Source organism: Xylona heveae (genome assembly GCF_001619985.1).
Source record: "Xylona heveae TC161 unplaced genomic scaffold L228scaffold_14, whole genome shotgun sequence".
Taxonomy (NCBI): Eukaryota; Fungi; Ascomycota; class Xylonomycetes; order Xylonales; family Xylonaceae; genus Xylona; species Xylona heveae.
In genome coordinates this window covers 481,612-509,285 of record NW_017264206.1, presented here as the reverse complement: position 1 = coordinate 509,285, position 27,674 = coordinate 481,612, and the positions used below count along the sequence as shown (strand labels likewise).

The window sequence follows — 27,674 nt, the reverse complement described above, 5'->3', positions numbered from 1 at the left end:
AGATCAAATCTCATCATTCAAATAATTCTCATGTTGTCGACCATGATGTTGTCTTCTCAGCCACATCACTATCATTACCCGTATATTCTGTTGCCGCGATAATGCGGTGAATGCGTGAAGATTCTGCAGAGATTATTTCCAAGCTTCGACCGAAACCTTGTCTTGACAAAATGATTCCTGTATTTCCTCTGCAATCCCGTGCGTTCAAGCTGGAGACGTATGAGTAGTATGAGCATATTCAGAGTCCGCGGCGCTCATCCGTTTGTTATTTTGAAGAAATTAGATACTGTAATGCCGCTGATCTAGAGCTCAATACCTTTAGACTTTTCTCGTATCATAATCAGAAATTCCTTTGTTTCTGGATCCTAAGAGCGATATTCCAGTTGCGGAAGTAACATTTGCCGTGGTCTTTCCCAGCCAAGCAGTCATGTGCGCCCTGTTTGGCAGCGCTCTAGGCTGAGCTAAAGCAGCGACATACTGATTCTGTTACTTACAACAGGTTTCTGGCTTACAATGATGCATGATAGCAACTCATAATCGATAGGTGACATCAATTCTCCCCTTTGATCGAACCGGCTCGAGCTTCATATTACCTTGAAAGAAGCCTGGCAACATTGCATTTCTTGTCCTTTAAAAAACGCTTCGATGTTCGAAATTACAGAATGCTCTTAAAGAATTTTATCTTATGCTAGTGTCTTCGTGGTTGGTGTTCTGTTCGTTTTCAATAAGCCAGAATCACGAAAAAGCTTCCTCCTCATGCACGCCAAGCAGTCAGCGCTTCTGAATCCTCTAATCAGAATCCATGTGAATCTGATCGAAACTCATGTCCTTTGGACCTCGCTCTAAATTGTTCGATGAGCAATTTTAATTTTTTTGCACATGGTTGGGACCCCAAACTGGCGGGCAATACTCGTCCTCGTCGTCGCCGTGAGTGATTGTTCAAAGTACATTCTCGAGACTAAAGCTGATACACAATGACAGGCGGGCGACGTCCAGCCCCGGTAACAGCATCAAACATGAATGCGGGGCGTGCACCCATTGGGACGCCAATGAGGCTTCCCATCAACAGCAACTACTCCCATAACACCACACACCAGGCCTCCTCTCCCGAGCAGTCTCGGAAGCCCGAAAACGAAGACCCGCTTCCCGCTGGTAGGATTCCATCCTACCAGGTGCAGACAGAAGCTTTCCTTTCAGCAATTCAAGCATCTATACACCAGCCTACCGCTGATCCTCACACAAGCCCTTCGGCTTCCAATACTTCGTTTGCAGCCAGAGCCCGCGCGGCTGAACTCTCTGCTGCAAGAGCCAGACAAGCAAGAATGGCTTCCAAAAATCCCGAGGTTTCTCCGCTTGGCTCAATTCCTCTCAATTCCCTTACCAAGTTTAAGCCAAGCTCTAGAAGTCGGACCAGAGCCTGGAAGCCTCTCAACCTTGATGGGTTGGAAGGTGTGCAACGCCCATCAACCTCAAACTCTACCACTTCCACTCTCGCTCCATCTCCTGAACGTTCTTCTTCAAAGCTTTCAAGCATGGTTCAGAGCTCGGGTACAGAGACTATCACCGATACTGTCCCCTTCATGAGAAAACCAACTTCTGTACAAGAAGCTGTAGCTAGAGGGAATCTGGCACTTGGCTACCAGGGTTCTGTTCCGAGCAACACGTCTCACAATGCAGGCATGCTAACTCAGTATTCCTCCTCTCAGAACAATCCTACATCTCAATTCGTTCCTGATAACGTCGCTTCAAATTATCAAGGTTCGCCGTCCATATTCAAGGCGAGCCGGGGAGTCTCTGCGGCTGGTGGCTTCGGAGGGGCTGCCATGCCAAACTCTTTCCAGAGCCCGTCTCAGGTGCAAGCCTATTCATTTTCCAGCGGAGGATTTCCAGTGGCTACTCGTTATGGCTATACTAGGAACCAGCAGCACGGTTTTCAACCCGCTCTGCCTTTCTTCAATCAAATGGCTGATGATCCTTTCATTGGTCAGTCCCCTTACGCAGCCAGCCTTGAGATGGGTGTGGCATCGAACAGCTTTCAAAATACGTCAACAGTTCAGGGAGGGGGCTCATGGGACACTACAATGGGAATCGGCCTCGATATTTCTACTGTCCAGCCACCTCCTGGCTTTGGAAACCATGGTCCTAAGACCGAAGATTCTACAATTGAGCCATATACTCCGACGATGGCCCTCGCCGAGCGTGCTCGACATGCAGAGACCGAATCCTCGTCCGAGAAGCGAGAAAAACTTCTCAGGACCCTTAAAATCATTGCGGAGTCTGGCAGGGCTCGTGGAAGTGCCTCTGCTCGAACCGTTTTGTATGACCCACTCAAAGAACCTTCAGCGGATGATATCGGCATCGAGGCATTATCTCTTGCCGAGCCCGTTCAAACCACAGCTACTCCTCAGAATGACATCGCCAGCGCGCGTGGAAGTTGCGGTCCTATTGGTTCCAGCGAGCCATTGCCTTGGAAGGACAGGCTCGCTGATATCCACACTGAAAACCCGTTCGGTATCAACCAAACTATTCATAATCAGGTAGTTTTTGGAGAGCACGTCAACGAGTCTAACCCTTTTGCGGTTTATCTCAAGCAGCCTGTTCTTAGAGAGGAAGAGCTTAATGCGGGAAACCTTGAACGTCTTCAGCGGGTAGATGATTGGTTCCATCAAGACAATCGGTTTCCTAGTGAAGTACGCAGCGGCCTCAACCTGGCCGGGGAAAGTGATGAGCTCCTTCGAGGGCAATATAAGCAGCAAAGCCAAGGTCTAAACCATGAGAACAGTTCCAGGGAAGGTCAAGCGTTTACAACTAAGAAGGGCTCTGCATTTGGGGCTGTCGGATCTGGCCGTCCGTCTTCAAAATCTGCTGCTTCCTCAGTGACCTTGGGAGAAGAGCAACCGCAGAGAATTGAACAAAGAGCGCTTAGCACTGGTAAAACTGGGATGGAAAAACTCTTCAACGCCGCTCTCGGTACGCTTCAGGGCTACGTTTCTCAGCCACCAGAGGTACAGGCGGGCAAGTTTGGAAGCTTTGCTCGAGTGCCCGAGTGGTGTATTGACAGGAGTCCGAATGGCGCAAGCAGTTTCTTTGGCGAGGACTGGGGAGCGCCACCGCAAAGGATTGGAAGGGATCCTCGCTATCGCTTGTTTGGACATGATGCAAGGTATAACCTCTATGAGGATGCTGAACGTCGTCTTGGTAGTGATGGTTATGGACGACGTTACCGTTGATGGGCAAAGGGGCGCCAGTTAACTCGCTAAGTATGGCTCACCGTGCACATTAGGTGGATTTAGGTTAATCAACTGGTTTAGATGCTCAACTTGGCTGGACGATTTTCACGACCTATTTCTGGGAAATTGTCCAAGATCTTGTTTATGACTTGCAGCTGCCTGGGGCTTCCTCAAGCGGCGCTAATACGCTTTGCCTTTGTTTGATCCTCATTTTCTTTAAAATATGGCGAACCCTGCACCCACAAATATTCACAGGAGGCAAATCTGCGCCGAATTTGGGGAATTAGGAGATGCCTACCCCGTTCTCGGGTGAATAACTGTTATCATTTCATTTTCCTAGCTCTGATTCACACTTATCCAAGGAATATTTCAAGTACGTATGCTTCTGAGGCTATCCAGCACGGCAATATGCAAATTAACTTATTCTCTAAATGACAATTCATTGCCTCCAAACGTCTATATAAATTCCACTTGCTCTTTATCTATGCTCTGTAAGCCCCCGCGATATTTGATATCCGATATCCCTCTAGGATCTATAGCCGTGATGTGCTCTCGTCTTGCGAGACATCAAACCCCAATTTGGCTCTGGCAATTTCCATATCCTGCCGTTTATTGCTGTATTTATTTTTCAACACAATCAACGATGTATAAATGCGTCTTTAAGGTGTCTTCTTCGCCTGTCATGATCAAAACTGGAATACAGAAGAATGGCAAGACTTTGTATGGTAGTGCTGTTGGCGTTGGCGTATGGTCAGCTTGCCTGACCATCTGAACTTCTGAAGTACTTGGTACAAACACAATTCATTCATAAGAAATTCGAGTGGGAGATGAGTGGGTATAAACAGGATGGCTCTGAAAAAATTCCCCCCTCTCAGTATTTTCAAGCTCTTGACATCTTGTCACAAGATGACGTCGCGGTCTGGGCCGAGACCACAACTACTATCGCTGTCATGTTGCTAACTACTCTGCCACTACCCAAGCATCTATACAGATGTTCAAACGTCTGGTTGTTGAGATATTCCACCAATCGTGATTGATTCTAAACGACAAGCTTCAAAGTCAATTACTGTCCTTAAACGACATCGAATCAGATGTACTTAGGAGCTTACGCATATTCCCTTCTCTGCTTCAATCCACACTATTCGGCAGGTCGCATGTCTAGGCTTGGCCAGTAATCTTTCTCTTTAAGACTTTAACATTTTCTCCCAGCCGTCCAAGCTGGAAAGGATCGTCCCCTCTTACATTGCAACAGAAAGAGGAAAACAAAACATTAAGGAAAGAGCTCTTTGAATTTGTTTGCTTCGAAGAGAAAGTTATTGTCCCTTCCTTGTAACCTGAGTGGAAGCGAAAAGGCTAATAATTGGGATTTATTTTCTCGTTACTCGAACTAAAAACAAGAAGAAGATGAGTGAAGCCAGTTCTGCTTAACACCGAAATTTCTTATAAGATACAATTTAGTCCATTAATTGTCGGATTTAAGAAATCTGGAAGACGAAGAACCGAAACGCCTCATCTTCAATGACTGGGATAAGACTATTGAACTTATCCCGCCGAGTTGTCGACAAGACTCGAAAAGTCAAAAGAAATCCTTTTTGTCCCCGGAATGCCTGCAGATTCATGTCTTGCTTTTCGATGGCTGGACCTTACTAAAACCTACACACTCTCTCTTTCTTCTGAATGTAACCTTCTTTTTTTATTATTTTCATCATCTATTGTACGATTACGGAATCTTTGGCACGGTGCGTGCTTCTTTTGCTCCGGTGCGCCCGAGCTTGAGTGGTCGCCTCCGCAAACCGCGCCTTTCCTCCCCCTTTCTGTACGGCCAGAGCAGATTGGGGGTGGCCGGCCGAGCTACATGCAAGCTCTCTTGGTCCAGGTGAGTCTTACGCTCCTGACTATGTGTGTGTATGCAGCTAACGTGTATGTAGTCTCGTGCGCGGTCTGCTCCCCTCTGTGTGTGGCGTGCTGTGGGGCTGACCGCAGCCGCCCTGTTTTTGTGGGCTGTCGGATCAAATCTGGCGTACGTGGTTGGGCGTGTGCCAATTGCATTTGGACTACCGGACTGGTCGTTGCATGCCCCGTGAGTGATATACCCAGCTTTGTACGGATCATCCTAACTGGTGAATCGGTGATAGATGCTTAGCTTGTGTGTACAAAGCTGCAGTTGCTTTTCTTGGGCGTTGGGATGGGTGGCTGGCAGCTAGCTTATACGAACGAACAACAAATGAGAAGTTGCTTCTTTTGCTGGGCAACTGGAATCAACACGTTGCTCTTGGGTGGCTTAGGGCCATCAGATGGAGAAAAGCTGCATTAAAAGCTCCAAACTCTCACATATTATTTTGTGCAGAAGGGGAACACGCTACATCCACAGGATACTGGGCTTTGTCTTTCTAAGGTATGGAGCTTTGTTGATAAATCAATCTTCATTGCTAAGTTCAATACGTGGTTGAGAAGTTCTCTTCCAAGGCTGGTTGACATTAGGCACACCCGCTGCTTGAAATCAGACTCCCACGGCGTACAACTGGGAGCGGGCATCGGGGGAGTATTTTGCCGATCACCCATCAAAGCATCAAGATATGGTTAATCTCAAGGCTACAATCAATCAAAGCCAGCCTGTCAACTACAATTCTGCAGACGAAACACTAGCAACCTCACGAGGATATGTGCATGTTCAAGAACTCAAGGAGTTGATCAACACTTTCGAATACTACGTTTCCCGATCGCCGTCAAGCCAATCAAACTTTGACTACTGAATATTATCAAGCTATGGGACAACTGCCTGCTTGATTCAAACTCCTGTTGCACAGTATCAGACTGGGACAATTTGACAACCAGCAGCCTGTGCTCTTGGTCAATCACAATAACAACAAAATTGCTATCACCTATTACAATCGACAAAGGATGGCCAAGTGGTATCCAGCAAATTAGGTGTCAGGTCTGGCAAGAGTCCTTACAAAAGAATGGTTGGGACTCTTGGGAGTGGATATCAGCTGAGAATTTCGCTGATCATCCAACCAAGCTCTGGCTCACGATGGAAAAATCGGTCCGTGTGTTGGAACTTCTAGCACCATTATTTCAGCAGCATGCCTGCCGTTGAGTTTCGACCATTGGTCTTCATACAACCGAGAAAATAGATGGCACAGGTGTGGCGGCTGATTGACGTCCATGCATCATCAATTGCGCAGACATATGCGCAGTGAACAAATTTGAAACCAGCAATAACATTTTCATGTCCCAATACGCACAGATATTCAATTACAAACTAAAATATGGAAGTATAACAGGCCGAAATTATCTGTGGATGATCATAAGATGGCTGGTCTTCCACATGGAAAACAGAGAGATTGCAGCAACAGGTCTTCCTACCTCGAGAACTCCGCGATGAGATCATGGGGGTGCTTGTACTTTGTTGAGACGTTATTCAGGTCTTTACATGAGTTTCCCCAGATTTACAGGGATCCCACCCTAACAGATTTTAATTAAAATGAGCCACGAATGTCCTCTGGTATGGTTGCATTCAGACCTGCTATTTGGCGCTTCATCAAGGGTCAATCTTGACGGGACATGATAACCATTTTGAATAAGCCATTGAGTTGATGGACCACGAATGGAGTGTCAGTTCGAAGCAGCTATAGAATTTAGCGGTTGAAAAGGCCGACAGTCCAATGATTCTCTGTGGGGTCACTGCATTCTATCGCTGCATATAAAATCATTTCTGAAATTCAAAATGGCATATTGGAAAAGGAAATTTCAAGTTGACTGGTTGGTTTCTTCGTTTTCTTTGTTCTTGGTTGCCAGACAATAATGAACTCAGAGTATTCTCTTCCTTCTTTGTTTCTTTTATTTCTTCCGCAGACTTTCATTGTTATCAAGACAAACAATGTGGAGTACAATTAGTCTTGTTCAACAACATTTATATTCGTTCACAACTTCCCATTTACATGTCCTGTATCATGTTCATTTCTGTACAATTTTAGCGAACAACTTCAGAGCCACCATCCGTGTTTCTCAGTTGTTCAGCCTTGCATGCAGCAAAATCACTATAAATTCATCCAAATTCCAGGTGCAGATGTTTACTTTTGATTCTCATTTACCACGCTTCTAGTATTTATCAAGCTCACTGCGTACACGTACTATTTCCAAACAAACCACAACAGAACAACCCAACTCAGCCCAACACCGATTTTATCGTAATCCACAGACAAGTTCCGATCCTCCAATACACAAAAACCACAGAAAAAATGTATCCTTCTGCTCTGCACCCCACTGTCCCTGGTTACCATGGTCCCGCTAACAGCACAGTTTCCAGCATTTTGCCTCAACCCTGCAATGGCCAAGCCAATGATGCTTCGAAGCTAATCTCCCTTATGCGCTCTAACACTAATGATATTATTGCCATCAAGAAGAGCCTTGTTTGGGGCAGCCCGATCTTGAGATCTTGCGTGTTGGCTCCTTACCAACGCAGATATCCCACTTTTGAGAAGTTTCTTCGACATGTGCAGCCTTTGATCAACGCAAATGAAGTAAAAGGTAATCCGGCAAACGAAACAAAAGAAATTGACCAGGACAAAGACATGCAAGCCTTTGTTGACAAGCTTGTCAATGACGAGTCCGACGACAACTTCTTTATTCCCAGCATTTCCCCATGTTCCGCAGATATTGAAGCCTACAAGCCTATCACATGTTACAATGATTCTTTTGATCTCACGGAAAGGTACGCCTGGGTGGACAATCTGCTCGAGCAGCGATCTAACATGGAACAGTTCAATTCCGCAATCGAGGATGACGGTAGTGACCTCGACTGTATTCTTAACCCTTGTCTCAATGGCCGGTTCGAGTTCCGTCCGCTTCCCAAGAGTCCAGTGCCTAATAGACCATCTTCTAATGCAATCCAGCAACTCGAAGAATGGATCGAGTTGGCGAAGTCACTTGCCAGACGATTCGATACTCCGAGCATGCTTAGCAGTGCTACTGAGGAAAGCGAAAATGAGTCTGAGGTTTCAAGACATAAATACCAGATCAACAATGAGAGTCCAGCCTCGCAACTGTCCTATCTGCCTCACTTTCACTCGCCGCCGGCGTATTCTACCGCAACCTCGACTCCCATGCCAGTTCCCAGCGATGCAGACTCAGACGAGAGGTACAAATACATCAGAGAACGATTGGACCTTCAGACCGCGCGTATCAGAGAGACTCGAAGAGAAATAGAGGATCTCATGACAGACGCTGATTGGGAAGCAATGGCCAAACTTAGATATACGCCTGGTTACTTTGACCTAGATGAGTATGACGAAGAGGAAGAAGAAGGTTCGGAGACTCGATCCATCGAGTGTCTTCCCAGCTATTCATCTCTCCCACTTACCCATCATGCTATTACACACCCTGCCGCCACCCGTCCCAGAGCATATGCCTTTTCCGTATCTCCCACATCATTCCGCACGTCCTCAGTGCCCGTCACCGACTCTGAAGCAAGCTGGGGAAACCTTAACGCCGCTGAACTAAGCCTGTGGAAATTTCGGCCCAATGCTCCTCTCATTCCGAATGATAATCTCCAGGAGTGCACCTACTTCCACGAAGGAGTTCGCTATGATTCACCTTTTCCTGGATACCGACCCGCGTCCCACGGCAACGCGTTGAGAATCAGGTACGCTGCATCTTCTGTGACTTCTGAATATGGATCCGACGATGAGATTGACGTCGATCAGCAAGTAGACGATGATCTTCCGAGCTTGGAAGAGACAGTCGCAAAGTACCTGCGAGGCCTAGATGATGAAGAAGCGGAGGACGAAAACCAAGTGAACGCCTCGGCTGACAACAAGAATGAGCAAGAGCTTCAAGACGCACTCGCCGTCCTGACAGGTATTGTAGACCGAACTACCGCTGCAGTCGCTGAACTTGAGCAAATGCAAGCTACAGATGACGCTGTACATGGGCATTCCCTTCAGAAACCCAAAGCGCAGTCCCGTGCATCTTCCAAGAACCATCGCCGTCAGCGTCAGCGTCGTCGGAATCGTGCCCTTCGTGGTGATCATAACGATCGTCCCCGACGCTCCATGGCACGACCCGCTCCACAGGGACAACCTAGCTCAGGAAACCCAGGACGTTCCTCACCCGCGCCACTGTATCTTGCTACCAACGACCTCGCGCCGGCGAAGCTCAAGCATCCTCGCCCGCAGCGAAGTACAGCTCAGCCTGTGGCGGATATGGAGAAGATTAGTAGAGACCTGGAGCTCAAGGGTGATCGTTAGCAGTGTTAGTATCGGTCATGTTGTTGATCTTTTTGACATTTTATTCTTGCTAATTCTCTTGTTTGACATTGCTTGGGAACGAAATAGGTCTTGAAGTATAATAGATTTTGCTGTCTGTTTAGTAATTGAATTGTTCATTGTATCGCAATATTGTGCCCTTTGAGAGTGAGGATAAAGAATTTGGATGAATGATCAAATCAAGCGCCATTCTAGGGTTGGTTAGCGTATGAAGAGGGGCGAAAACGGACAAAGGAAGAACGATTCGGCACGTGAATCTTCTCTGGATTCGAAGAAATGTGGAATTGGGCAATAAAAGATATGATTAAATATTAATAAGATAAATTAATGAAGACACAAGAGGTGCTTTCATCGCTGCTGCGTAGAATATGAAATGCAAATGCAGATAGATGCGCTGCCATAAAATGGTCAAAAACTCTGCGACAATTTTTTCCCGGCTGCAAACAAACATTCTATCTTTCTCTCTATCCTCTCCCATATCTCATAACTAACATCCTCGTAACAGCATCAAGATTGACATCGTCGTAATCATTTAAGTGTATTCCCAGACGGGGGGGTTGGGGCCGGTGTATGCAGGCGCGAGAGCGTCAAAGCCGAGACAGTCACTGACCTTGCCGCTCGGGACGTTGGAGTCGCTGAGGCCGTTAATGTTGGCAAAGACCTGGTAAGGGAAAGTGCCATTCGCGTTAGGGCAAGCAAGGAAGCCAGTGGCGCCCAAGGCGGTGGTTCCAAAGTAGCCAAATGAAGAGCCGGGAGTGTAATTGAAGTCGTCAGTGGAGGATCCGGGCGGGATGTAAGCAGAGTGAGGAGCAGTGAAGCCAAGGTAGCCCTCGGGAGCGACGTAGATTTGCTGGCCACCAGGAACCTCGACGTCCTAAAAGGTGAAAAGATTAGGTTCCGTTAGAACGATCGTTACCGGAATGGGAACATACCAGAGAAGCGTAACCGCTCTCGTACGCAAAGACAGTCTCGTCAGTGTTGTTGGGGCATTGGGCCGCAGGCAGAGGGCAGTAAGAGGCAGTCTCTCTACCAATCCAGAAACGACCGCCGGCAGCGTTCACTTCCTGAAGGTGGACGGGCGAGGCGGAGCGCGCAGAGATGATGCCAAAGTAATTGGGAGTCGGCTGAGGCGCGCTGCTCGAAGAGGCGGAAGAGGAGGAAACAGAAGCAGAAGAACTCGAGGGCGACCCGGTGCCAGTGGGGTAGTAGGTGTAAGTGACGGTCGAAATCACGGTTCCGCAGGCAGGGGGAGCTTCTGATTTGTGATGGTCCCTGTCCGCGGCGATGAGAGCCGGGAGGGCAGCGAGGATGAATGCGGCGGAGAACTTCATCTTCGTGATGTCTGTTTGTCTAGCAGATGATCTCTGTTCTGGTGAGGAAGCTTTGATGGCGGTGGGGAAGAAGTTGTTTTCTAGGGAGGCATTGACGCTTTATATCTAGAAAGCCCTCGACGGTTGAGGCCAGTCATGCTTGCAATAATGCACCAGTAACTGTTCCAGTGACATAAGTCGGTGGAGAGACAATACGAGCAATGCGAGATGCTAGATGCTAGTGCTAATAAAGTAGCGACGCGACCAGCTTTGGAAAGGCTTCAGACGTGGGTCCGAGGGTAGCTGGTCAGGGTCGCATGGGTTTTTTTGTTGGAATTATTGACCACAGTAGCTCTCACTGGACAGTGAGCATCGAGCATCTTTGCTAGTCAGCTCGTGTCACCCTTGTTTAGGGTGGAGAAACAAGAGGAACCGTCCTTAGCGGCGGCGGGAGCAGGAAGGATTTGGGTATCATGATTTGATGATCAGTTTATCGTTTCATCGCACTTCGTAAAGGGGGAAAAGGAACAACAAAAGTCGCATAAGTCAATTATTTGTTGAGGCTGCTCATCGGTTCCTCGGTACAAAGGCTCAGAATAGTCGGGTCCCTGCGTTGGCGACGAACGGTAACATTAGCCATCATGAGTCGGGCTCAGAAGTTCTTTGCTTTCTCCCCACTGGCCAAGAAACTTGCCGTCATTCGCGCAGTTTCGCGTACCCAGTAAGGAATGACAGCCGGTTAAAGCAACGACCTGCTCCCTTAGTGAACCAGCACTAAATGCACGGCCCGTCCACTTGTGGAGCTCGGGTGACCCTCAGTTCCCTCGGAGACCTTTGAAAGAAGCCAAAAAGTTCTCGTATTTTCGCCGTCTAGCCTTTTTAATCCATACTTCCGAGGAGAGCCATCATCCTCTAACGTACTATTTTTGAAAGCCTAAGCAAAGTGCTCTTGTGGCGGTGCAGGAAAACGAGAGGGAGGCCCAACTTGACGTACAGCAGAGGACAGCTGAATTGAAATCGGGATACAGTGATGTCTCCGCAATGATGGTTTGATCTCTTTTGTGTTGCTTTTTCGTCACGCTTGCGTGTCCTTGCAGCTGCATTACTTCAAGGGATGAGCAAATGATGTTCAATCAACGTTACATGTGCCATCACCAAAACGCATGCTCGTCCTGAAGTAGCAATACAGGTACCTGAACTTACCGTAGCATTTTCGGCGTCCAGAATACACCCCTTTTTCGCTATTGAGGCTTGCGCCATTTTATTGGGTACCCTATGTGACTGTGGATTCATGGGAGCTGCACCCCGCGTAAGCAGGTACCGATACCCTCGATTGTCCCGCTGCAGATCTCCCATTGGAGGGTCGCACTGGTGCCTCACCTCAGGAATGATGATGTAGAAAGATGAGCTGAGATGAGCTGTGCTGGCCCTTCTCAGTCTCAGTCGGGACGATCTGAAATGAAAAACACGTTGATGAAGATCTTTGTCTCTGATAAGATTCTCGTGGGATTATCTTCATACAGTTTATTTTGATACAAACTGCTTCAATGGGACTATTCCCACTTGGGCCATGTTTTTGTGATGTCACCCGCAATCATTCTCCGCATTGAGCAGTCACCCTGTTGCTCGTCTTTGAGACTGGTTCTGCCTTTCGCTGCAATCGATTGAGTATCACCATCGCTTGAATTTGATCTGGGACCATTTTTCGTGATAAACGTGAAACTGTACTGACCGGGCAAAGTCTCCCGGATGATCCCAATCGTCAAATTGAAGAAGTTGAAGCTCAAACCGTCATTACTGAAACCTCGAGTTCTCTCGCCGAAGCATCAAACTCCGCTGATTCACTTCTATGCTACCTACTCCACAATGGCCGGTGAGACTCCGCCTCCAGCGTTTTTGACCGCCATGGAGCATGTCTACGGGTCAATAAGGTCTCTATCCAATGCAGACGCTTCCTCATGGACCCCACCTCCCATGTCCGAAGGCCACAAAGGCCGCTACCTTTGGACAGACAGCTTTGGCGTCGTTAATCTTCTGACCCTGTACAAAACGAAAAACGATGAGCGATACCTGTCGCTGGCTCGGCAGCTAATCCATAAGGTGCATTCAATTCTAGGTTTCACACGCGACGGGTCGGCTCGTTTGCCCGGTGCATCCGAGGAGTGGCCTTTAAGAGGAGGCTTACGTATTGGCAAAGAGGACGAGTCAGGACCTGACGGTGACGGCCAATACCATCACTACCTCACAATGTGGATGTTTGCCCTAAGCCGGATGACCCTGGCTTCGGGAGATCCGTGGTACAACGAGCAGGCTGTTTCGTTGGCCGAGACTATTCATCCCCGTTTTGTGTACCCAGCCCCGCACGGTTCTGGCGGGAGACCACGCATGGTGTGGAAAATGAGCATGGATCTTTCCCATCCCCTGGTCCGCAGCGAAGGGAATCTCGATCCCATGGATGGATTTGTTGTCTTTTCGTTACTGCGGCAGGTGGCCGCATCGAATATCCTAGAGAAGGAAATTGGGGAGTACAAACGGATTGTCGATACCAAATGGAAGGGCTACAGCAGTGACGATCCGTTAGATCTGGGTATGACGCTGTGGACCGCACATTGGTTCAAAGGAGAGCAAACGTGGGCGACGGGACTCGCTGACCGGGCAGTAGAAGACTTGGGTAAGTAGACTGTTCGAGTTGATTGTCTGATGCCATCATTTGTTTCATTTGATGTGTGTTCCCGTCTCCTTCGATTCAGATATCTCGACATGCATCTTTCCGTCGTGCATTTGCCGTTTGTCTGCCTCGAAATTTTGTGCGCATACTGACATAACCCCAAATGCAGATGACCTCTTTGAGCAAGACTATTTTGAAGTGCCAACCAGATACCGTCTTGCTTTTCGTGAATTTGGAACCTGCCTTGGTATTCGGAGTCACAACCTTGGGCCAGGATGGGACGCTCGCGCTAGGCAAATTACCTCTGCCTGGGAAAGAGCCAAGCTGGTTCCCGATCCTGCAGAAGAACATAAGTCCGGTCTCATGAATAAGCTTTTGCCCATCACCCTGGTCATGTACGCTACAGCACTATATCCCGGAGGTAAGCAAGAACGATATGCATTCAAAATGATCATCTTCTGACGCATGTCTCAACTAGGCTTCCGCAAAGGGTTTTTCGACTCTTAGACTATCTTGCATCGTCTCTATTTCCTCAACAAGCTTATTTGCTTTGAAATTTGAGCAAACACGGTCTGCACCCTTCCGTCTTGTTTCATGATTCGATATTTTTGCCTCCACCGACGCGTCGCCGGATAGCAGCATCGACAAACGACGCCTCGTCTTTATCAGAACAAAAAAGAAACACAACCCACGCCGGCGTCGATCAAGTCGGTCACAAGGGCAAAAAATTGTAAACCGGTGATGGTCAGTACGGGGGTCGAACCCGCGACCTTGGCGTTAACTTTGCCTTACTGAGTAAGGAGCCAACAAGGTATTAGCACCACGCTCTAACCAACTGAGCTAACCGACCGATTACCCGGTGCTTGATAGACGCCCAACCCCCAATATGAAACTTGCATTTTTCATACAGCGAGAAATGCCGGACGACATTCCTATGACGCTTTGTTCTAATTATTTCCAAAAGTTTGCCACAGATCCCAAAAGTTGGCGAATACATTTGCGTTTATTAACGGGTTTTTGCATGAAAAAAATGACTCACAACAGCAGGGTTTGTTATCATGGCTTCCCTGACATCTAGTATTTTATGATATCCGCCCTGCTAAGGCATCAAGTGAGTTGTATGCACTTGCAGTCAGGTTCTCCTCTCTGCTTGGTTCAAACGGAGTTTTTCTGCAGTCATGGGTTTCATTTTATGTCCTATGAGATACTATACAAGGATAGCGCGTTGGTGGGCAGGATGAAAATGTGATCAATCTGGCACCGAGCGTCAATGGCCAAAGAGAGAAATCAGAAAAAGAAGAAGAAATTTTCTTACCTGATGATATTATTGGAAATTCTGATCGAAGATGCCTGTAATATATGCATCTATCCATTGATCTCGAGGTTCTCACGCTGGTCTCGTAATTTTTGAATATTATTGAATTTCTCAAGTTCATTGAATATAAATACTACTTGCAATATTCTCGGTTGACGAGAACACTATTGTTTTCCTTTTTCTTCTTTACTAAACCATTAAAGGCCGAAAAGACCAAGATTGTCCTTGGTTCTGATCAACGAGATCAATAAAAAGAAGCTCAATTCCCAGAAAATAAGTACTATTCTCATCATACAGCCATGATTTGTCGCGTCTCCGTGCTGTGATCCTCAAGATTAGGCTAACACCGAGCACAGACAATACGGCTGGGTAGTACGACTGAAGACGAAAAGCCAAAAGGCCCAAGGTGGCTGAAACGGTCCACCGTAACACGCGTCGCGAGTGCCACGTTCCGCGTTCTTTCCCCCGCGCGGCATTTCTTATCGTATCAGTTCTAGTCTGTTTCCCGCGAACGTCGAAATAAATAATAAAAAACTCAGGGTCCCCTTTCCCCCAATTCCTTCCTTCCCCTTGGCTGTCTGTGCCCTCCAATTGAACGAAGTCATTGATTCTGTGCAATCCGTGCGCCTCGTCGCTTCCCCTTCCGCCACCACCCAATGGCGTCAGAGCCTGTGCTCCCGCCGCTCATTGCAGGCGGCGGCGATAACAGCAGCTTGGCCGACTCTGCCTTTGAGGGTTCTTCAAGTGACCCCGCCGTCTTCTCAAGCGATGATCTACGTGATGCCTCCTGTGACGACTATGTCTCAAGTCATCGCAAGAGACTGTATCGCGGGGCATGGTGGGGCCTAAACAAAACCCGCAGAAAGCTGCGGCGCACCATTGACAGTGGTGTCTTTATGGGCAGCGAGGGCACGGATGGCAGCGCAGATGATGTGCTTGAAGAGCTTCATGGAAGGTCGCCTCTCTCAACGGGTATCAATGGAGAAGTGAGACGACCCTCTGCGCAAGGCGGGCTGGATATATTTTCCCTGGCTAGCCAACGCAGACAAATACAGACCATTTCGACCCACGACAATAGATTTCATCCATACTCCCCGGCGTCGATCGCTCCGCGCATCGCAATTGAGTCGCGTGCGGACAATATCATTGGACGTTGCTTGGAAGGGGGCGTAGATCGTGTTGATCTCTCGTATGTATAACTTCCTTTGACCCCTACTCCTGTCAGAAAATTCTTCAGTGTGTTGTGCCCAGAATTGACCGGGTCATTGCTTTCATATCGACATCAGAGGCCAACGCCTTAATTTCCTTTCCAATTCGACCATTTCCCAGCTCAAGCATCTCGTCAAGACGCCGCAGTACGAAAGCGCTTCCTTGGACTCGGATTCGTTCGAGTCAATGATCCCTTCGATTGATCTGCAGCTACAAAGCAACCTGCTTCGCTCCTTGCCCAGCGCGCTCTTCCAGCTGGAGCATCTCACAATTCTCAATCTTCGGTACAATTACCTCTCAGAGCTGCATCCTGCGATTGCGAATCTTACGAATCTCGAAGAGCTTCACCTTGATGGAAACGATTTGCGCTACCTGCCCTATGAGATCCTCAAACTGCTAGGCAAGGACGGCAAACTAAGGAGGCTCTTACTCTGCTCGAACCCGCTACTCAAACTCGCCGCAGAGCCGATAGCCGGGCAGACGGGACTTCTCTCTGCGGCGGACGCTGTGGCCGAAGTTGTGCGCGCCAGAGCCCATGCTCGTGCCAAGGATGCCGAAAAGCGTGAGTCTGTTCCTGCCGGGGAGCAGCAGCCTTCGTCACAATCGCATCCCTCGTCTAATCAGCCCGAAGACTGGGAACCCCGTCACCTGATTTCCACGTCTCTCAAGCTCCTTGCCATTGACGGCTCCCTTTACACCAACCCCACGTCTACCATCACGCCTCCCTGTCCTATCATATCCTCCTCGGCCGGATCTTCTTTGGGAGTGGCCACTCCTGGCCCGCCATCTTCAGTCTTTACTTCTTCTTCCGTCTCTGCTGCACCATCTCTCTTCGAGACCGCTCTGCGCGTCTGCCACAGCAACGACGCACTTGAGCACCTGCCGGCGCTTCTACCCTTGGACACTCCAGAATCCGTTTCTCGCGCTCTTCGCGAGACCTTGCGCATCAAAGAGTCCGAGGATGAACGCGTGTGCACTGTCTGCGGCAAATGGTACCTTTTGCCCCGAACAGAGTGGATCGAGTGGTGGGATTGCATCCCCCCACCTCCTGGAGTCCCGCGCATCCCTCCTGCGACCGTTGAAGAAGAAGTGACGAAAACGATTGCTCGCGCCGTGCCTTTGATCCGAAAAGGCTGCTCGTGGGCTTGTCGGCCTGGTGTCCCCCCCCGCACGGAGAAAGCTGGCAAGTAGACGCGGTCTGAATTGGGGACGTGACTTGGACATGATGCTGCAAAATGGCCAATTGGGAAAGATGGCCATTGCTATATTCCTGTGCTTGCGCAGTATCATTATCCTTATCACTATCATCATCACTATCATTATCGTTATTATTATCGTTATTATTATCACCAGTATTGGTATCCTTTTCGGTCATCATCTGTATCGGTATCTTTTCGGTCATCATCATCATCAGCATTAGTATCAGCATTTTTTATCATTAGTATTTTTATTTTCGGTATCATACGTATCATTAGATCAATCAATCATATCTATTCCATCTTAAACATTCTTTTTTCCCTCATATATTCGTTCATTCATTCTTTCTTTATCCCCTATTTTTCTTTCTTTCGGCTTGCTTTTCTCAGCAAAAAAACCCAGAGATTTTCGTGACCTATAGCACTCATGGCCACCCTTGAAAGACTTGTCCCTTCAACTTGTGACCATCCAGAGCAACCGGAACTGGGTGCTGTACAACAAGACGTACTCTACTTATGCTACTGTAATGGTAGCTATCTCAACAAAGGCCGGATGGTGTAGTTGGTTATCACGTATCGTTAACAAGTCGCTCCTTTCCAGGACGCTTGGATTCCGATAAGGTCCCCGGTTCGAGTCCGGGTTTGGTCACTTTCTTTTTTGCCCTTATTTCTTTCCTCATTAGGAATAATTTTTTTTTTTACTTATTTTTCTCTTTTCGTTCTTCATTTTTCCCCTTTTGACACATTTCACTTTTGGGAAATTTTTCATTTTCACTTTTTCTATTTGCTTTTTAATTTTCAAGCGACGTGAGCGGTATCAATGAGGACGATGGTGTCAGTAGTTGACAGGTTGATGTCATTGTTAAGCGTAAGAAGGGGGGGTGCGACCAGATAGGTAAGTGGGCATGCGTAACTTGAGAGACATTCACTCTAAAGCGAATTGGAAAGAGGGGGAAATTTTTGGGGTTTGTACGTATCTACCTAGGTTGGAATTGACTTTTTGAGAATGTCTGAATGTGCGATAAATGTGTACTCCGTAGTACGGATTGCTTAGTGCAGATTTAACTTTTTGCTCAAGGTGGAGAACTACCTTTACGGAGGGACAATGGCGTGCTGCACACCTGGATGGTAGAATTGCGTGTACGTTTGAAAACTCGTATGGGCGGGCAGGGAGGGGCTACTTGGGCTCGCATTTTGCGTCAAGCGCACCATGGGCATTGAGATAAGAAATTTTTACGGATTTTCGAATTATCATGGTACAATGACGACAGAAAACACAAAGACGAAGATAAACAGGTACAAAGATAACATGCGACAAGGACACGTTCAGTCGTCATCATGATACGCCACATCCGCTTTCCTCGCACTGATCACAACAGATGATGGGGAGATGAGCTCATGCAGATGCTGTTATCAATCCTCCTTCGAGAATCCCGTATCCGGACAAAAATATAACAGGTCAAGAGTGTGCAAAGTTAAAGGGGTGCGAATGGGGTTGAAATAGACAGAGTAGGTAGACAAGGGCGAATAGAGTATTGGAGGTAGGTAGGTAGCTTCAGAATGCCAGCCGTCGTAAAAATCACATAGGACGCGTAAAGAAAAGCTTGTACGCTTCTTTCACGAAAGGAAAAAACACCATGGAGTCGAATAGTAAGGCTTTGTGTGTGATCCGATGCAAGATATCCGGAACTCCCAATACACCCATAGCTTTTGTTCGTTGTCTGAGTATCATCGGTTTCCATTGTCTTTCGAAAGGAAGACTTCCATCTTCTATCCGGCGGATCATCGTTAGAAGAAAAGGGTGAAGTAGAAGGTGTAGCTGTAGTAGGTGTATGTCGAAGAGTAAAGAAAGAGAAAAAACAACGAGAGGGAAAAGACAATGAATCTAAAAGAAAAACAAGAAAATCTTCTTTCCATCCATTAAATTTCCCCTCCCGGAGTTTGAAAAGGTGTCGTTAACGAAATGATACAGTTTCCCTCCAACTTGCAAAACCCCAGACACTAACGATTCTCCATCCTCGGAAACCTTCAAATCAACCCATCCATGTTTCCATCACGCGTGCATGCCCATATGAGAGAAAGACTTTTGACATGAAATGTTGGACGAATCGTTTACTTTCTCCGGAAAGAGCAGCCCTCGGTCAAACGGGCCTTGCCACCAGTGGGCTGGCAAAGGACGGTGGAGCAGCCACCGCAGATGACGACGGTCTGGGCGTGCGAGAAGACGGTGGTGATGGTGAAGCAGCCGGGGCACTTGACGTCCATGAAGAAGGACCGGGGCTGGGGCACAAGGGTCTATAATGTCATTGAAAATCGAACCGTTAGTTGGGATTCCTATCGATAGCATATTGTCGAGTGTGATATGATCGAATATAGATGGGTTTGTCGTGCTGGTGAGGGACAAGGAGCTTATCTCCAACGCACCTTAAGCTTGTGCTTGCGCGCCTCGTGCTGAGGGCTGGGGTTCAAAAGATCGACCGCGAGAACCTATTTATCAAAACCAACAGAGTCAGCAATCTGGCTGCCAACTAATATAACAAATTTTCGAATCGTATGCGATGGGTAGATGGTGGCTGGCGTGATGATGCCATTGTGAAAAATTGCGTCTCGTCGTCTAGGCGGCTATCTCGGGGGCTTCAAATGTCGTGTGCTTCGTGTTCGTCGGGGCATCGTTCGAGAGCAATTCGGCATGGGTAAAATCAAATAATCCTTACCATCTTGAAGGATCTGACTTAGACGTCGGATTCAAATTGAAACAGTGGATGATTCTGGTTGTTCCGATGAAAAAGAGCGGATCGCAGTCGATGTCCGTCGGTGGCGATTACGGGATAATCGACAGTCTCGTTTCGTGATGGAGAACTCGGTTGGGGCTCGTGGGAGCTTTCCGTGCGCTAAGGGCTAGGGCCTACTTTTTGGCGAAATTTTTCTCTTCTGTTGCGCAACGCTTTCAATTCACGTCTCAAGGCTCGAATAGTAAGGACGCCAATTGCGCAAATAATATATGAATTATGATTGAAATTGAATTCTCTTGAGAGATCCCCTGCTCGGTTTCTTATAGGAGACGTCGTGGTTCAGTTTTTTTCCCATCCGGTCGTGATGGATATGCTAGCCGACCAATGAGAATACTTTATCGAGTAATTCAGTCGAGCAGTGTCTGGCACATTCTACATGCGCATCCTTTACGGTTTTTCACATGCTCAATGGAAGTCAATAGACCTTTTGCAAGAAGGAAAAAAATAAATTAAGCATATTTCCCCTACTCGTACAAAATCTGGGGTATCGGGCAGACCGCTTCCTCCCGTGACTCCAACCCTCCACCAACTCCAAATTTCGCGCCCCCAAGTAGAAAGTGATAAACAAAGAAACCAAAGACAAAAAAGCCAACCAAAAGCATTCAACGAGCGTAAATCATGGCCTGATTACACAATAATTTCGCCACATCTTCGCTGCATTGCGAACAAACTCCAATCGCTCTTCGCCATCGTACAACTCCAAAACAGGCACAGGGAAGAGGGGAAGGGGGGAAAGAATTAAAGTGTAAAATTTTGGAATATTGCCACTATAATCAAGACATAATGGCGGTAAACATAGCTAGAGAGATGACTAGAAGCGCCATAGTAGGACAATCCACATGAGAACTAGCACCTTGATGTGCTGCTTGAGTGGCCGAAGCAGATGCTTCGCTGGTTGAGGATGAACTGGTTCCCTTGGTGGTAATCGTGTGCAGCGAAGCAGAAGCCGAAGACTTTAATGCTGATCCCGTGGCTTGTACGAGAGAATCAGTATCGGTCGCCAATGGCAAGGTGGTAGTTTCGTTCACAGCCACGATTTTTTTGGCAGGCTCTGTAATCTCTGGATACTTGAAGAGCAAGCTGAGGGTCCGCGTAATTGTAGTAGTAGACGTCGAGAGTTCAGTAGTAGTAACAGTCGTATTTTCGTCCTGCGCCAGAGCAAGGAGTGGAAGCAGAAGCAAACAGAGAGAATAGAGAAGCCGCATCGTGACCGTGTATGATGGATAATCTCCTTGAGCCGGTGTATCGTGTTTCCTCCAGAGAAAAGTGAAGGATATCAAGGGAAGCCCGTAATTGTTTGACGGTAAAAGTTCCTGAAGAATATAGTGTGATAAAAGAGTGTGATATTCGTCTCTTCTTCAGTTCTTGCAGAGCCGGATATGGCGACGAGGTCCGAAGACAGTTGATGGTGGTATCAGAACGAATGACTGAGTGAGAATAGGTCGGAAAAGACAGGCGCAAGCACAAGCACAGCTTGTTCAAGCAGAAATGAGTGTGATTGACCTGTAGAGATGAGCGTCTGGCCCTGGACAAAGAGTGACTGAGATGACACGCAAATATGCAAAAAAGAGAAAAAGAAAACAAAAAACAGAAACGCGACATGTCATGGGTCTAAGCGCCTCAATATATAGGTCACCCCAGCGCCTCTACACGATTGGGATTCCATATTCCCGGTAGATGAGAGGGCTGATCAAAGGGGCACATGGCAAATCATGAAGCGCAATATACAAAACGCCCCTGTTCCCAAGAACGAGCCATTTGAAACCATGTAGACCAAGCGACCATGCATGATGATGAACAGTCGCGTGAGCCCACACAGCCATTGAGGGCGTATGTCTTGCGCTTTTCAGGGCCAGGTCCTCTCATCTGCGGAAGACGCCAGGGTCTCCATTCTGAGACTCAGGGGCATCAGTCCGACCAACCAATGCGCCATAAAGTGTTTGCAAAACAGCCAGAGTGGACGAGAACAACCAGGAACCATTTACCACGACAAAAACATCAAAAACAAGACAATTTACTCAGTCGCCAGACATTCCCTCACTCACCTCTGGTCAGCTTTCTCCACGCATAATGATGAAGATGGGCGACGAATATTGAAGTCCAATTTCAGAAAGTCGCGTTGCTGTCAATGCGCGCAAACTAAAACCTCGTGGAACAGCGAATTATGGGACACGGACGACACTGGTAATGGGCACTGACGCTGAAGCTGAAAAGCCAAGGCCAAGATTCAGCAAAGAGGCCAAAGACCAACCAGTTACTGCATCGGAAAGATGCGCATTATGCCATGAGCCAGTGCCGTCAATGCGATGCGATGCGACCCGAGATGCGACCCGAAAACCATGGTGTTGCTCGGGGCATGGGGGGCATATAATAACAAGACTAAAATCTAGTACAAAATCCACATTACTGATTGTAGATCCCTATCGATTCCATGATGGTAGTGCGTGCGGAGCGGGGAAATGACCAAATCAGTACACAGGGAATACTTTAGGGCAGCACAAAGAAATAAAATGGACGTTTCCAAAGTGTATGCAAAAGAGCATACCTCGCATGGAGCATTGACCAATAGAATGACAAAGGGAGATGAGATGTGCTGCAGCCCAAGTTCCGTGTAATTTCGCGAATAAACCCTGTGCGGCACCCAAGTCAGTGTACCTTTCTTTATGCGAATAGGGAGGGAATTCACAGCTAGCAACGACCGGTCAAGTGTATTATATACATTGCTATTCCTGGTATGAAGGAGCAACAGTCAATGTTAATTAGTTTGAATGAATCCAAAATGATTGACTCCCAGATGAATCGAGGGCCAGATCCACCAATTAAAGTTTAGTGAGTGACTGGCGGCGGCTATCGTTTCTCTGTGGGGCTTTAGCTCCCTTTTTGACAGCTATCCGACTACTGTCTGTTTCGCCCATTCGCAAGCGCCCATCTGAAAGACATCAATGAAGAGATATATCATTCCTGAGTTGAACTCGCTGACAGAAGGACTCTGTGTTCGTGGTAGTCCTAGAGATAATATTTCTTCATCGTATTGATCATATGTATGCGAATCCAACATCTTCGCGCGTAGTGAATCTTACGGGTATCAGAAGAAGTCAAAATGAATGACTGACTATCATCTTGAGAAATTTCAATCTGCTGGTAAATAAGACCATTCAGACCGGCGACAATCATCTTGCAATGAGAGGTATAGCGAAATGAGGTCTCTTCTTGTTGTGAACTAATTTCAATCATGGGTTGAACTCATCCGGTCCGGGTAATCCCGCCCTTTTCAACCAACCCACCTCCAACATCGTCAGCATTCGATACAACAATCTCGTCCATAAAATTGCCGGCATTATTCATCGTTTGTTTTATATATTGATGACTTCGATTCCAATAGTTTGCTATGGCTCGCCGCCGAACAGATCTAAGCGCCCAGGTGAGGCAGCGAGCTCCAGTAGAAACAGAAGAGACAATAAATAGCAAGGGTAAGTTTCGACTGCCGATCTTCAAGCGCTTGCTGACCAAAAGCAGCCTCAAGACATGGTAAAATATACGCCTTAAGAACTACGAAAAAGCAGCTATCACCTTGAAAATGGCTATCGAGCGGAACATACCACGGAGCCTAGACAGGCTCATCTGGTGCAAAACATCATTATCATTTCAAAGGAGCAACTTTTGGTTTCTGGTACAGCAAACGGCATGTCGCATTTATTTACTAGAAAGATCATAACTCCCTCTCGGGGCCGTAAAAGATTGAAATCTGGCCATGCCGTGCCTAACAATCAAGATGGACGAAGACCAAGCGAAGCGAAGAGCATCGCCTACCGGGATGCGAACTACGAAGAGTGGCTTCAGGTACACGCCGGGTTCTACATGATCGAGCATGCGCTTCGGATCTCGGAGAAAAGTGAAAATCTCTGCAACAAACTCCTTGAGACGAAGCATATGCCTCCAACGCGTACCATATTTAGTGACGAGACTTTCGAAGAAGCCTGTCAAAGACTGCAAGGCAAAAATGAAGCTAGAATAGTACAAGATATAGCTCGACTGCTTGTTCCCTCTGCGGATGCCCTCGCTACGTTCAGCGACACACGTTTCGAGGTTTTGGTCGAGAGTGTCGACGAGGGTTGGAGTAATTCCATTCAGGTGACAAATCCTCGCCCACAACCTGATTATGCCGTTGGATTTAGGGAGACCGCCTTTACACCTGAGCAACTGAAAAAGCTCAAACCTGCATTGGGTCATCCATTGTACCAGTCCCATTTCATGGCAACCTACTACATGTGCTTCCCGTTCCTCACCAGCGAAGCCAAATGTGGTACTGCAGGACTTGGCCTTGCAGATCGCCAAAATGCGCACAGCATGACGCTTGCGGTCAGAGGCATCGTTGAATTATTCAAATTGGCCAAGAGAGAAAACGAACTAAACCGGGAAATTCTGACCTTTTCTGTTTCCCACGATGACCGAGCAGTGATGCTATACGGCTACTATCCTATTATCAACGAGTCCCAATTCACAATTCACCGCCATCTAATCCGCAGTTTCGACATTCAAGACCTCGATGGCAAGGAGAAATGGACAGCATACGGCTTCACTATCGAGGTTTATAACGAATCACTTAATCTCCTCGACAAACTCCGATCCGTCATCGACGAACTGCCGCCTGACTTCACCCTGGAACAAACCCAACCAGCGCCAAGTGATGAAGACTCTCAGCCTTCTGCGTCAGATGAGCTGCCAGAAAGGGCCTCTAAAAAACGCAAAGTGGCTGAATAGACTCCGTCGATATATATAGACGACTTTGAGACCGCGTATATGTAAGGTGTACGCTGTTTGCTCAGCATAGCCATGACCTTGGAACTTTTTGGCCTTTTATTTTGAACGCTTTTGTATCATGACACACAGCAAATCAGTCATGTCATTCACTCTTTATATAGTATTTACTCTGTTTGGATTTATCAACATGTATACACATTCTTGTACCCACGTTTAGCATCGTCATATATACTCCTTTTGAATGGACTCTCACTAGCCGTCCTTAGAATACTTATACTAGTACAGCTCATTGCATGCAACAGACTCAGAACACTACCACCAACTTACAAGCTGAACTATGTCGTACTGTAAAATATATCGTTTGTAGTGAAAGCAATTCTATCTTTAAGTAACAGCAACAGCAACCTTCTTTTTTAGAACCCCGACAAAGGCTCAACCACGTGACAAAAACAAGGAAAAGAAAGGAAAAAAGGAACCAAGCCCGCAATGCTTCCTGGTGATAGTAGTAGAATAAATGACTAAGAAAAATAATAGATACTATGATTCATAAACAGCCCCTAACCAGCACAACCAGCACTGGCTATATCCCTATATCATAATCTAAGCACTACCATTGACAGCAGTAGCAGGCTTCTCGACCGATCCACGGACGCCGCCCTGGGCACCGACTTCACGGGCGGTGATCTGGATACCGAGATCACTGCCGACGTTGATGACGACTTCGACCTTGGATCCCTTCTTGGTCGCCTTGATAGCGGCCTCTGCGAGGACGGTGTGGACCTTCCACTTCTTTTCGCGGATTTCTTCCTCTTCGTCTTCGCTGTCGGTGAAGTCGGAGACGTCGTCCTCTTCATCATCATCATCCTTCTTCTCGTCGGCCTTGGGCTTGGGCTCGGGCTTGCGCGAGTGGATCTCGCGCGCGGCCTCGACAATCTTGATCAGCACGTCGCCGCCCTCCTTGGGGGTGGCGAACTGGGCGGTGCGGCGGGCGGGCACGGCGGTCTCGGGCTCGAGCAAGGGGCGGAAGATGCCGTGGTGCTCCTCGGCGGAGATGACGAGGGCGCCAATGGCGCGGTTGAGGTGCGGGGCCACGGTGACCACGGGGTGCGTGGACTGCTCAATGTCCTCGTGCTCGAAGCCCTCGATCAGGCTGGCCTGGATGGATGCGCCGCGGACGGCGAGCTCAGACGGGTTGATGGCGGAGGTGGAGGTGGAGGGGGCGAGCACGGTGGTGGTCTCGGGGAATGCAGCGCCGACGACGCTGGCAATCTTGGGAGTGTGCGAGCTACCGCCGGACAGGATGACCTTTTGATTATCATGTTAGCAAAAGGACGATGGAGAGTACACAACAAAAGAGAGCAAAATTGGCATACCTCGTCAATGTCGAGGAGGTCGAGCTGGGCCTTGGAGACGGCAGTCTCGATGAGTCTTCGGAACTCGCCAAAGACCTTGCTGGAGAGCAGCTCGTAACGGGTGCGGTTAATGGTCGCGGAAAAGTCGATGCCTTCGGCCAGAGACTCGACGCTCAAGGTGGCAGTGGTGCCCAAGCTGAGAGCCTTCTTGGTGGCCTCAGACTCAAGCTTGAGCTTGGCCAGGCTGCGGGCGTTCTCACGGGGGTCGGTCTTGTGCTTCTTGACGAACTCCTTGGCAAAGTGGTCAATAAGGACCTGGTCCAGCTTGGAGCCGCCAAGCTCGGGGTCGTGAGCAGTGGCAAGGATGGTGTAGAGACCGCCTCTTGAGGCAATGACGGCAACGTCGGAGCGGGTGCCGCCGAGGTCAGCAACGACGACAATCTTGTCAGAGACCTTGGCCTCGGGACGGGCATCGTAGGCGAGGACAGCGGCAACGGGCTCGTGGATGAACTGGAGAACGTCGACGCCAGCAGCCTTGGCGGCCTCGGTGAGCGCAGCGCGCTGCTTGTCGGAAAAGTCGGTGGGGACGGTCACGACGGCAGCGTTGACCTTGTAGCCCAAGTACTCGGAGGCAGAGGAGGCAAGGCGGCGGATGTGGCGAGTGGTAATCTCAGAGACGGTGACAGTGTTGGGGGTCTCGGACTCGGAGTCGTGGATGGAGAAGGCAACGGTAGACTCGTGTTGCTGGGGGTGAGCAGAGGCGTGGGCAGAAGTAGGGTCGACCTGCTTGAAGCTGCAGTGAAAAAACAGTCAGCCAATCACTTCTAGAACTCCCAAACTTGGATATTCTCCTCCTGTCTCTGTATCTTCATCTTCCGTATCATATCCTTCATTGGCATCAACAACGTCAAGGGGTAACGTACTCCTTTCCGAGGAAATCTCTAAAGTAGGCAACAGTGTTCTTGGGGTTGCGGACGAGCTGAGCCTTGGCCTGGGTACCGTGGAATTCTTCGCCGGAGACGTAAGATAATATCGAAGGAATTTGACGGTCTGCACAATCAGCATATATCTCTTTTACTTTTAGGCCAACGCAACGAACCTCCTTCTTCGTTGGCAATGACTTCAGGCTTGCCATCCTGTGTCAATCGTCAGCCCAGTCTTTTTCTCCCCTATACCGAGGATTCTATCCCCCTCTTCAACCAATGGTCGGACTCAGATATTCAGACATACAGCACCAGTGTTGGCGATTGAACTGTGGGAGTTGCCAAAGGAAATACCAATGGCATGACGCTCAGGCGTCGACGCCGCAACTTCTTCCGCACTCATTATGAAATATATGACTAGGTTGTATCAAAAAATGGGAAAGTATTGAGTTCTGTACAAGTCGTAAAAACTATTGTAATCGTTTTCCGTGCAAGTCTCTTCGTTTGTCTTTATTGCGCAATTGGTTTTGCCTGAGCGCTGCACTTTTCTCTCTTCGTCCCAAAAAATTTCTTAGCGCCGACTGCCGACTATTTTCTGTCCACACTTTAACCGTCGATCAACGTCAACTGTATTGCACCCTGTGTATAGTAG

The 27,674-nt window shown here is 48.1% G+C and overlaps 10 protein-coding genes and 2 non-coding genes across 12 annotated transcripts; 6 read left to right on the top strand and 6 right to left on the bottom strand.

Annotated features, from left to right (window-relative positions):
* The first annotated feature begins 551 nt into the window (after window positions 1-551).
* Window positions 552-3,635, top strand: L228DRAFT_49645 (hypothetical protein). The gene is made up of 2 exons (XM_018336643.1): window positions 552-927; window positions 982-3,635. The coding sequence occupies exons 1-2, from the start codon at window positions 855-857 to the stop codon at window positions 3,228-3,230; spliced, it is 2,322 nt and encodes a 773-aa protein (XP_018184819.1). The 5' UTR covers window positions 552-854; the 3' UTR covers window positions 3,231-3,635.
* Window positions 3,636-7,322: 3,687 nt separating this feature from the next.
* Window positions 7,323-9,478, top strand: L228DRAFT_286111 (hypothetical protein; the record flags this gene model as incomplete). The annotated part of the gene is made up of 1 exon (XM_018336417.1): window positions 7,323-9,478. The coding sequence occupies exon 1, from the start codon at window positions 7,472-7,474 to the stop codon at window positions 9,476-9,478; it is 2,007 nt and encodes a 668-aa protein (XP_018184818.1). The 5' UTR covers window positions 7,323-7,471.
* Window positions 9,479-10,028: 550 nt separating this feature from the next.
* On the bottom strand, window positions 10,029-10,827 carry L228DRAFT_241922 (hypothetical protein; the record flags this gene model as incomplete). The annotated part of the gene is made up of 2 exons (XM_018331371.1): window positions 10,029-10,370; window positions 10,429-10,827. 2 exons carry the CDS (start codon window positions 10,825-10,827, stop codon window positions 10,029-10,031), a joined length of 741 nt encoding a protein of 246 aa, XP_018184817.1.
* Window positions 10,828-12,672: 1,845 nt separating this feature from the next.
* On the top strand, window positions 12,673-13,981 carry L228DRAFT_241921 (hypothetical protein; the record flags this gene model as incomplete). The annotated part of the gene is made up of 3 exons (XM_018331370.1): window positions 12,673-13,477; window positions 13,644-13,895; window positions 13,953-13,981. The coding sequence occupies 3 exons, from the start codon at window positions 12,673-12,675 to the stop codon at window positions 13,979-13,981; spliced, it is 1,086 nt and encodes a 361-aa protein (XP_018184816.1).
* A 235-nt stretch (window positions 13,982-14,216) lies between these two features.
* Window positions 14,217-14,324, bottom strand: L228DRAFT_t136. Its single transcript has one exon. It is a non-coding gene; the product is annotated as a tRNA-Ile (tRNA).
* Window positions 14,325-14,608: 284 nt separating this feature from the next.
* L228DRAFT_49592 (hypothetical protein) lies at window positions 14,609-14,996 on the bottom strand. Its single transcript, XM_018336642.1, has one exon. The coding sequence runs from the start codon at window positions 14,908-14,910 to the stop codon at window positions 14,665-14,667; it is 246 nt and encodes an 81-aa protein (XP_018184815.1). The 5' UTR covers window positions 14,911-14,996; the 3' UTR covers window positions 14,609-14,664.
* A 40-nt stretch (window positions 14,997-15,036) lies between these two features.
* On the top strand, window positions 15,037-17,425 carry L228DRAFT_251375 (hypothetical protein). Its single transcript, XM_018333545.1, has 3 exons — window positions 15,037-15,062; window positions 15,144-15,978; window positions 16,076-17,425. Exons 2-3 carry the CDS (start codon window positions 15,446-15,448, stop codon window positions 17,187-17,189), a joined length of 1,647 nt encoding a protein of 548 aa, XP_018184814.1. The 5' UTR covers window positions 15,037-15,062; window positions 15,144-15,445; the 3' UTR covers window positions 17,190-17,425.
* A 316-nt stretch (window positions 17,426-17,741) lies between these two features.
* Window positions 17,742-17,843, top strand: L228DRAFT_t138. The gene has a single exon. It is a non-coding gene; the product is annotated as a tRNA-Val (tRNA).
* Window positions 17,844-19,306: 1,463 nt separating this feature from the next.
* Window positions 19,307-19,681, bottom strand: L228DRAFT_215257 (hypothetical protein; the record flags this gene model as incomplete). The annotated part of the gene is made up of 2 exons (XM_018330071.1): window positions 19,307-19,489; window positions 19,619-19,681. Coding segments are annotated over 2 exons (246 nt in total), but the record flags the coding sequence as incomplete, so codon positions are not given.
* A 790-nt stretch (window positions 19,682-20,471) lies between these two features.
* Window positions 20,472-21,681, bottom strand: L228DRAFT_251373 (hypothetical protein). Its single transcript, XM_018333544.1, has one exon. The coding sequence runs from the start codon at window positions 21,189-21,191 to the stop codon at window positions 20,760-20,762; it is 432 nt and encodes a 143-aa protein (XP_018184812.1). The 5' UTR covers window positions 21,192-21,681; the 3' UTR covers window positions 20,472-20,759.
* Window positions 21,682-23,230: 1,549 nt separating this feature from the next.
* Window positions 23,231-25,164, top strand: L228DRAFT_286106 (hypothetical protein). The gene is made up of 2 exons (XM_018336416.1): window positions 23,231-23,456; window positions 23,503-25,164. Exon 2 carries the CDS (start codon window positions 23,671-23,673, stop codon window positions 24,745-24,747), a length of 1,077 nt encoding a protein of 358 aa, XP_018184811.1. The 5' UTR covers window positions 23,231-23,456; window positions 23,503-23,670; the 3' UTR covers window positions 24,748-25,164.
* Window positions 24,947-27,535, bottom strand: L228DRAFT_251369 (heat shock protein 70). The gene is made up of 5 exons (XM_018333543.1): window positions 27,330-27,535; window positions 27,199-27,235; window positions 27,023-27,149; window positions 26,121-26,892; window positions 24,947-26,052 (listed from the first exon to the last, which is right to left on the bottom strand). Exons 1-5 carry the CDS (start codon window positions 27,423-27,425, stop codon window positions 25,348-25,350), a joined length of 1,737 nt encoding a protein of 578 aa, XP_018184810.1. The 5' UTR covers window positions 27,426-27,535; the 3' UTR covers window positions 24,947-25,347.
* Window positions 27,536-27,674: the final 139 nt, after the last annotated feature.

Excerpts from the sequence above, each read along its gene's own strand:
- L228DRAFT_251373 (XM_018333544.1), bottom strand. The coding sequence starts at position 21,191 with ATGCGGCTTCTCTATTCTCTCTGTTTGCTTCTGCTTCCACTCCTTGCT.
- L228DRAFT_49645 (XM_018336643.1), top strand. The coding sequence starts at position 855 with ATGAGCAATTTTAATTTTTTTGCACATGGTTGGGACCCCAAACTGGCG. Across the intron at positions 928-981 it reads TACTCGTCCTCGTCGTCGCC|GCGGGCGACGTCCAGCCCCG; the intron begins GTGAGTGATTGT and ends ACACAATGACAG.
- L228DRAFT_49592 (XM_018336642.1), bottom strand. The coding sequence starts at position 14,910 with ATGAACTTGAGAAATTCAATAATATTCAAAAATTACGAGACCAGCGTG.
- L228DRAFT_251369 (XM_018333543.1), bottom strand. The coding sequence starts at position 27,425 with ATGAGTGCGGAAGAAGTTGCGGCGTCGACGCCTGAGCGTCATGCCATT. Across the intron at positions 27,236-27,329 it reads CAATCGCCAACACTGGTGCT|GATGGCAAGCCTGAAGTCAT; the intron begins GTATGTCTGAAT and ends CGATTGACACAG. Across the intron at positions 27,150-27,198 it reads CATTGCCAACGAAGAAGGAG|ACCGTCAAATTCCTTCGATA; the intron begins GTTCGTTGCGTT and ends CTGATTGTGCAG.
- L228DRAFT_286106 (XM_018336416.1), top strand. The coding sequence starts at position 23,671 with ATGTCGCATTTATTTACTAGAAAGATCATAACTCCCTCTCGGGGCCGT.
- L228DRAFT_251375 (XM_018333545.1), top strand. The coding sequence starts at position 15,446 with ATGGCGTCAGAGCCTGTGCTCCCGCCGCTCATTGCAGGCGGCGGCGAT. Across the intron at positions 15,979-16,075 it reads GTAGATCGTGTTGATCTCTC|AGGCCAACGCCTTAATTTCC; the intron begins GTATGTATAACT and ends TATCGACATCAG.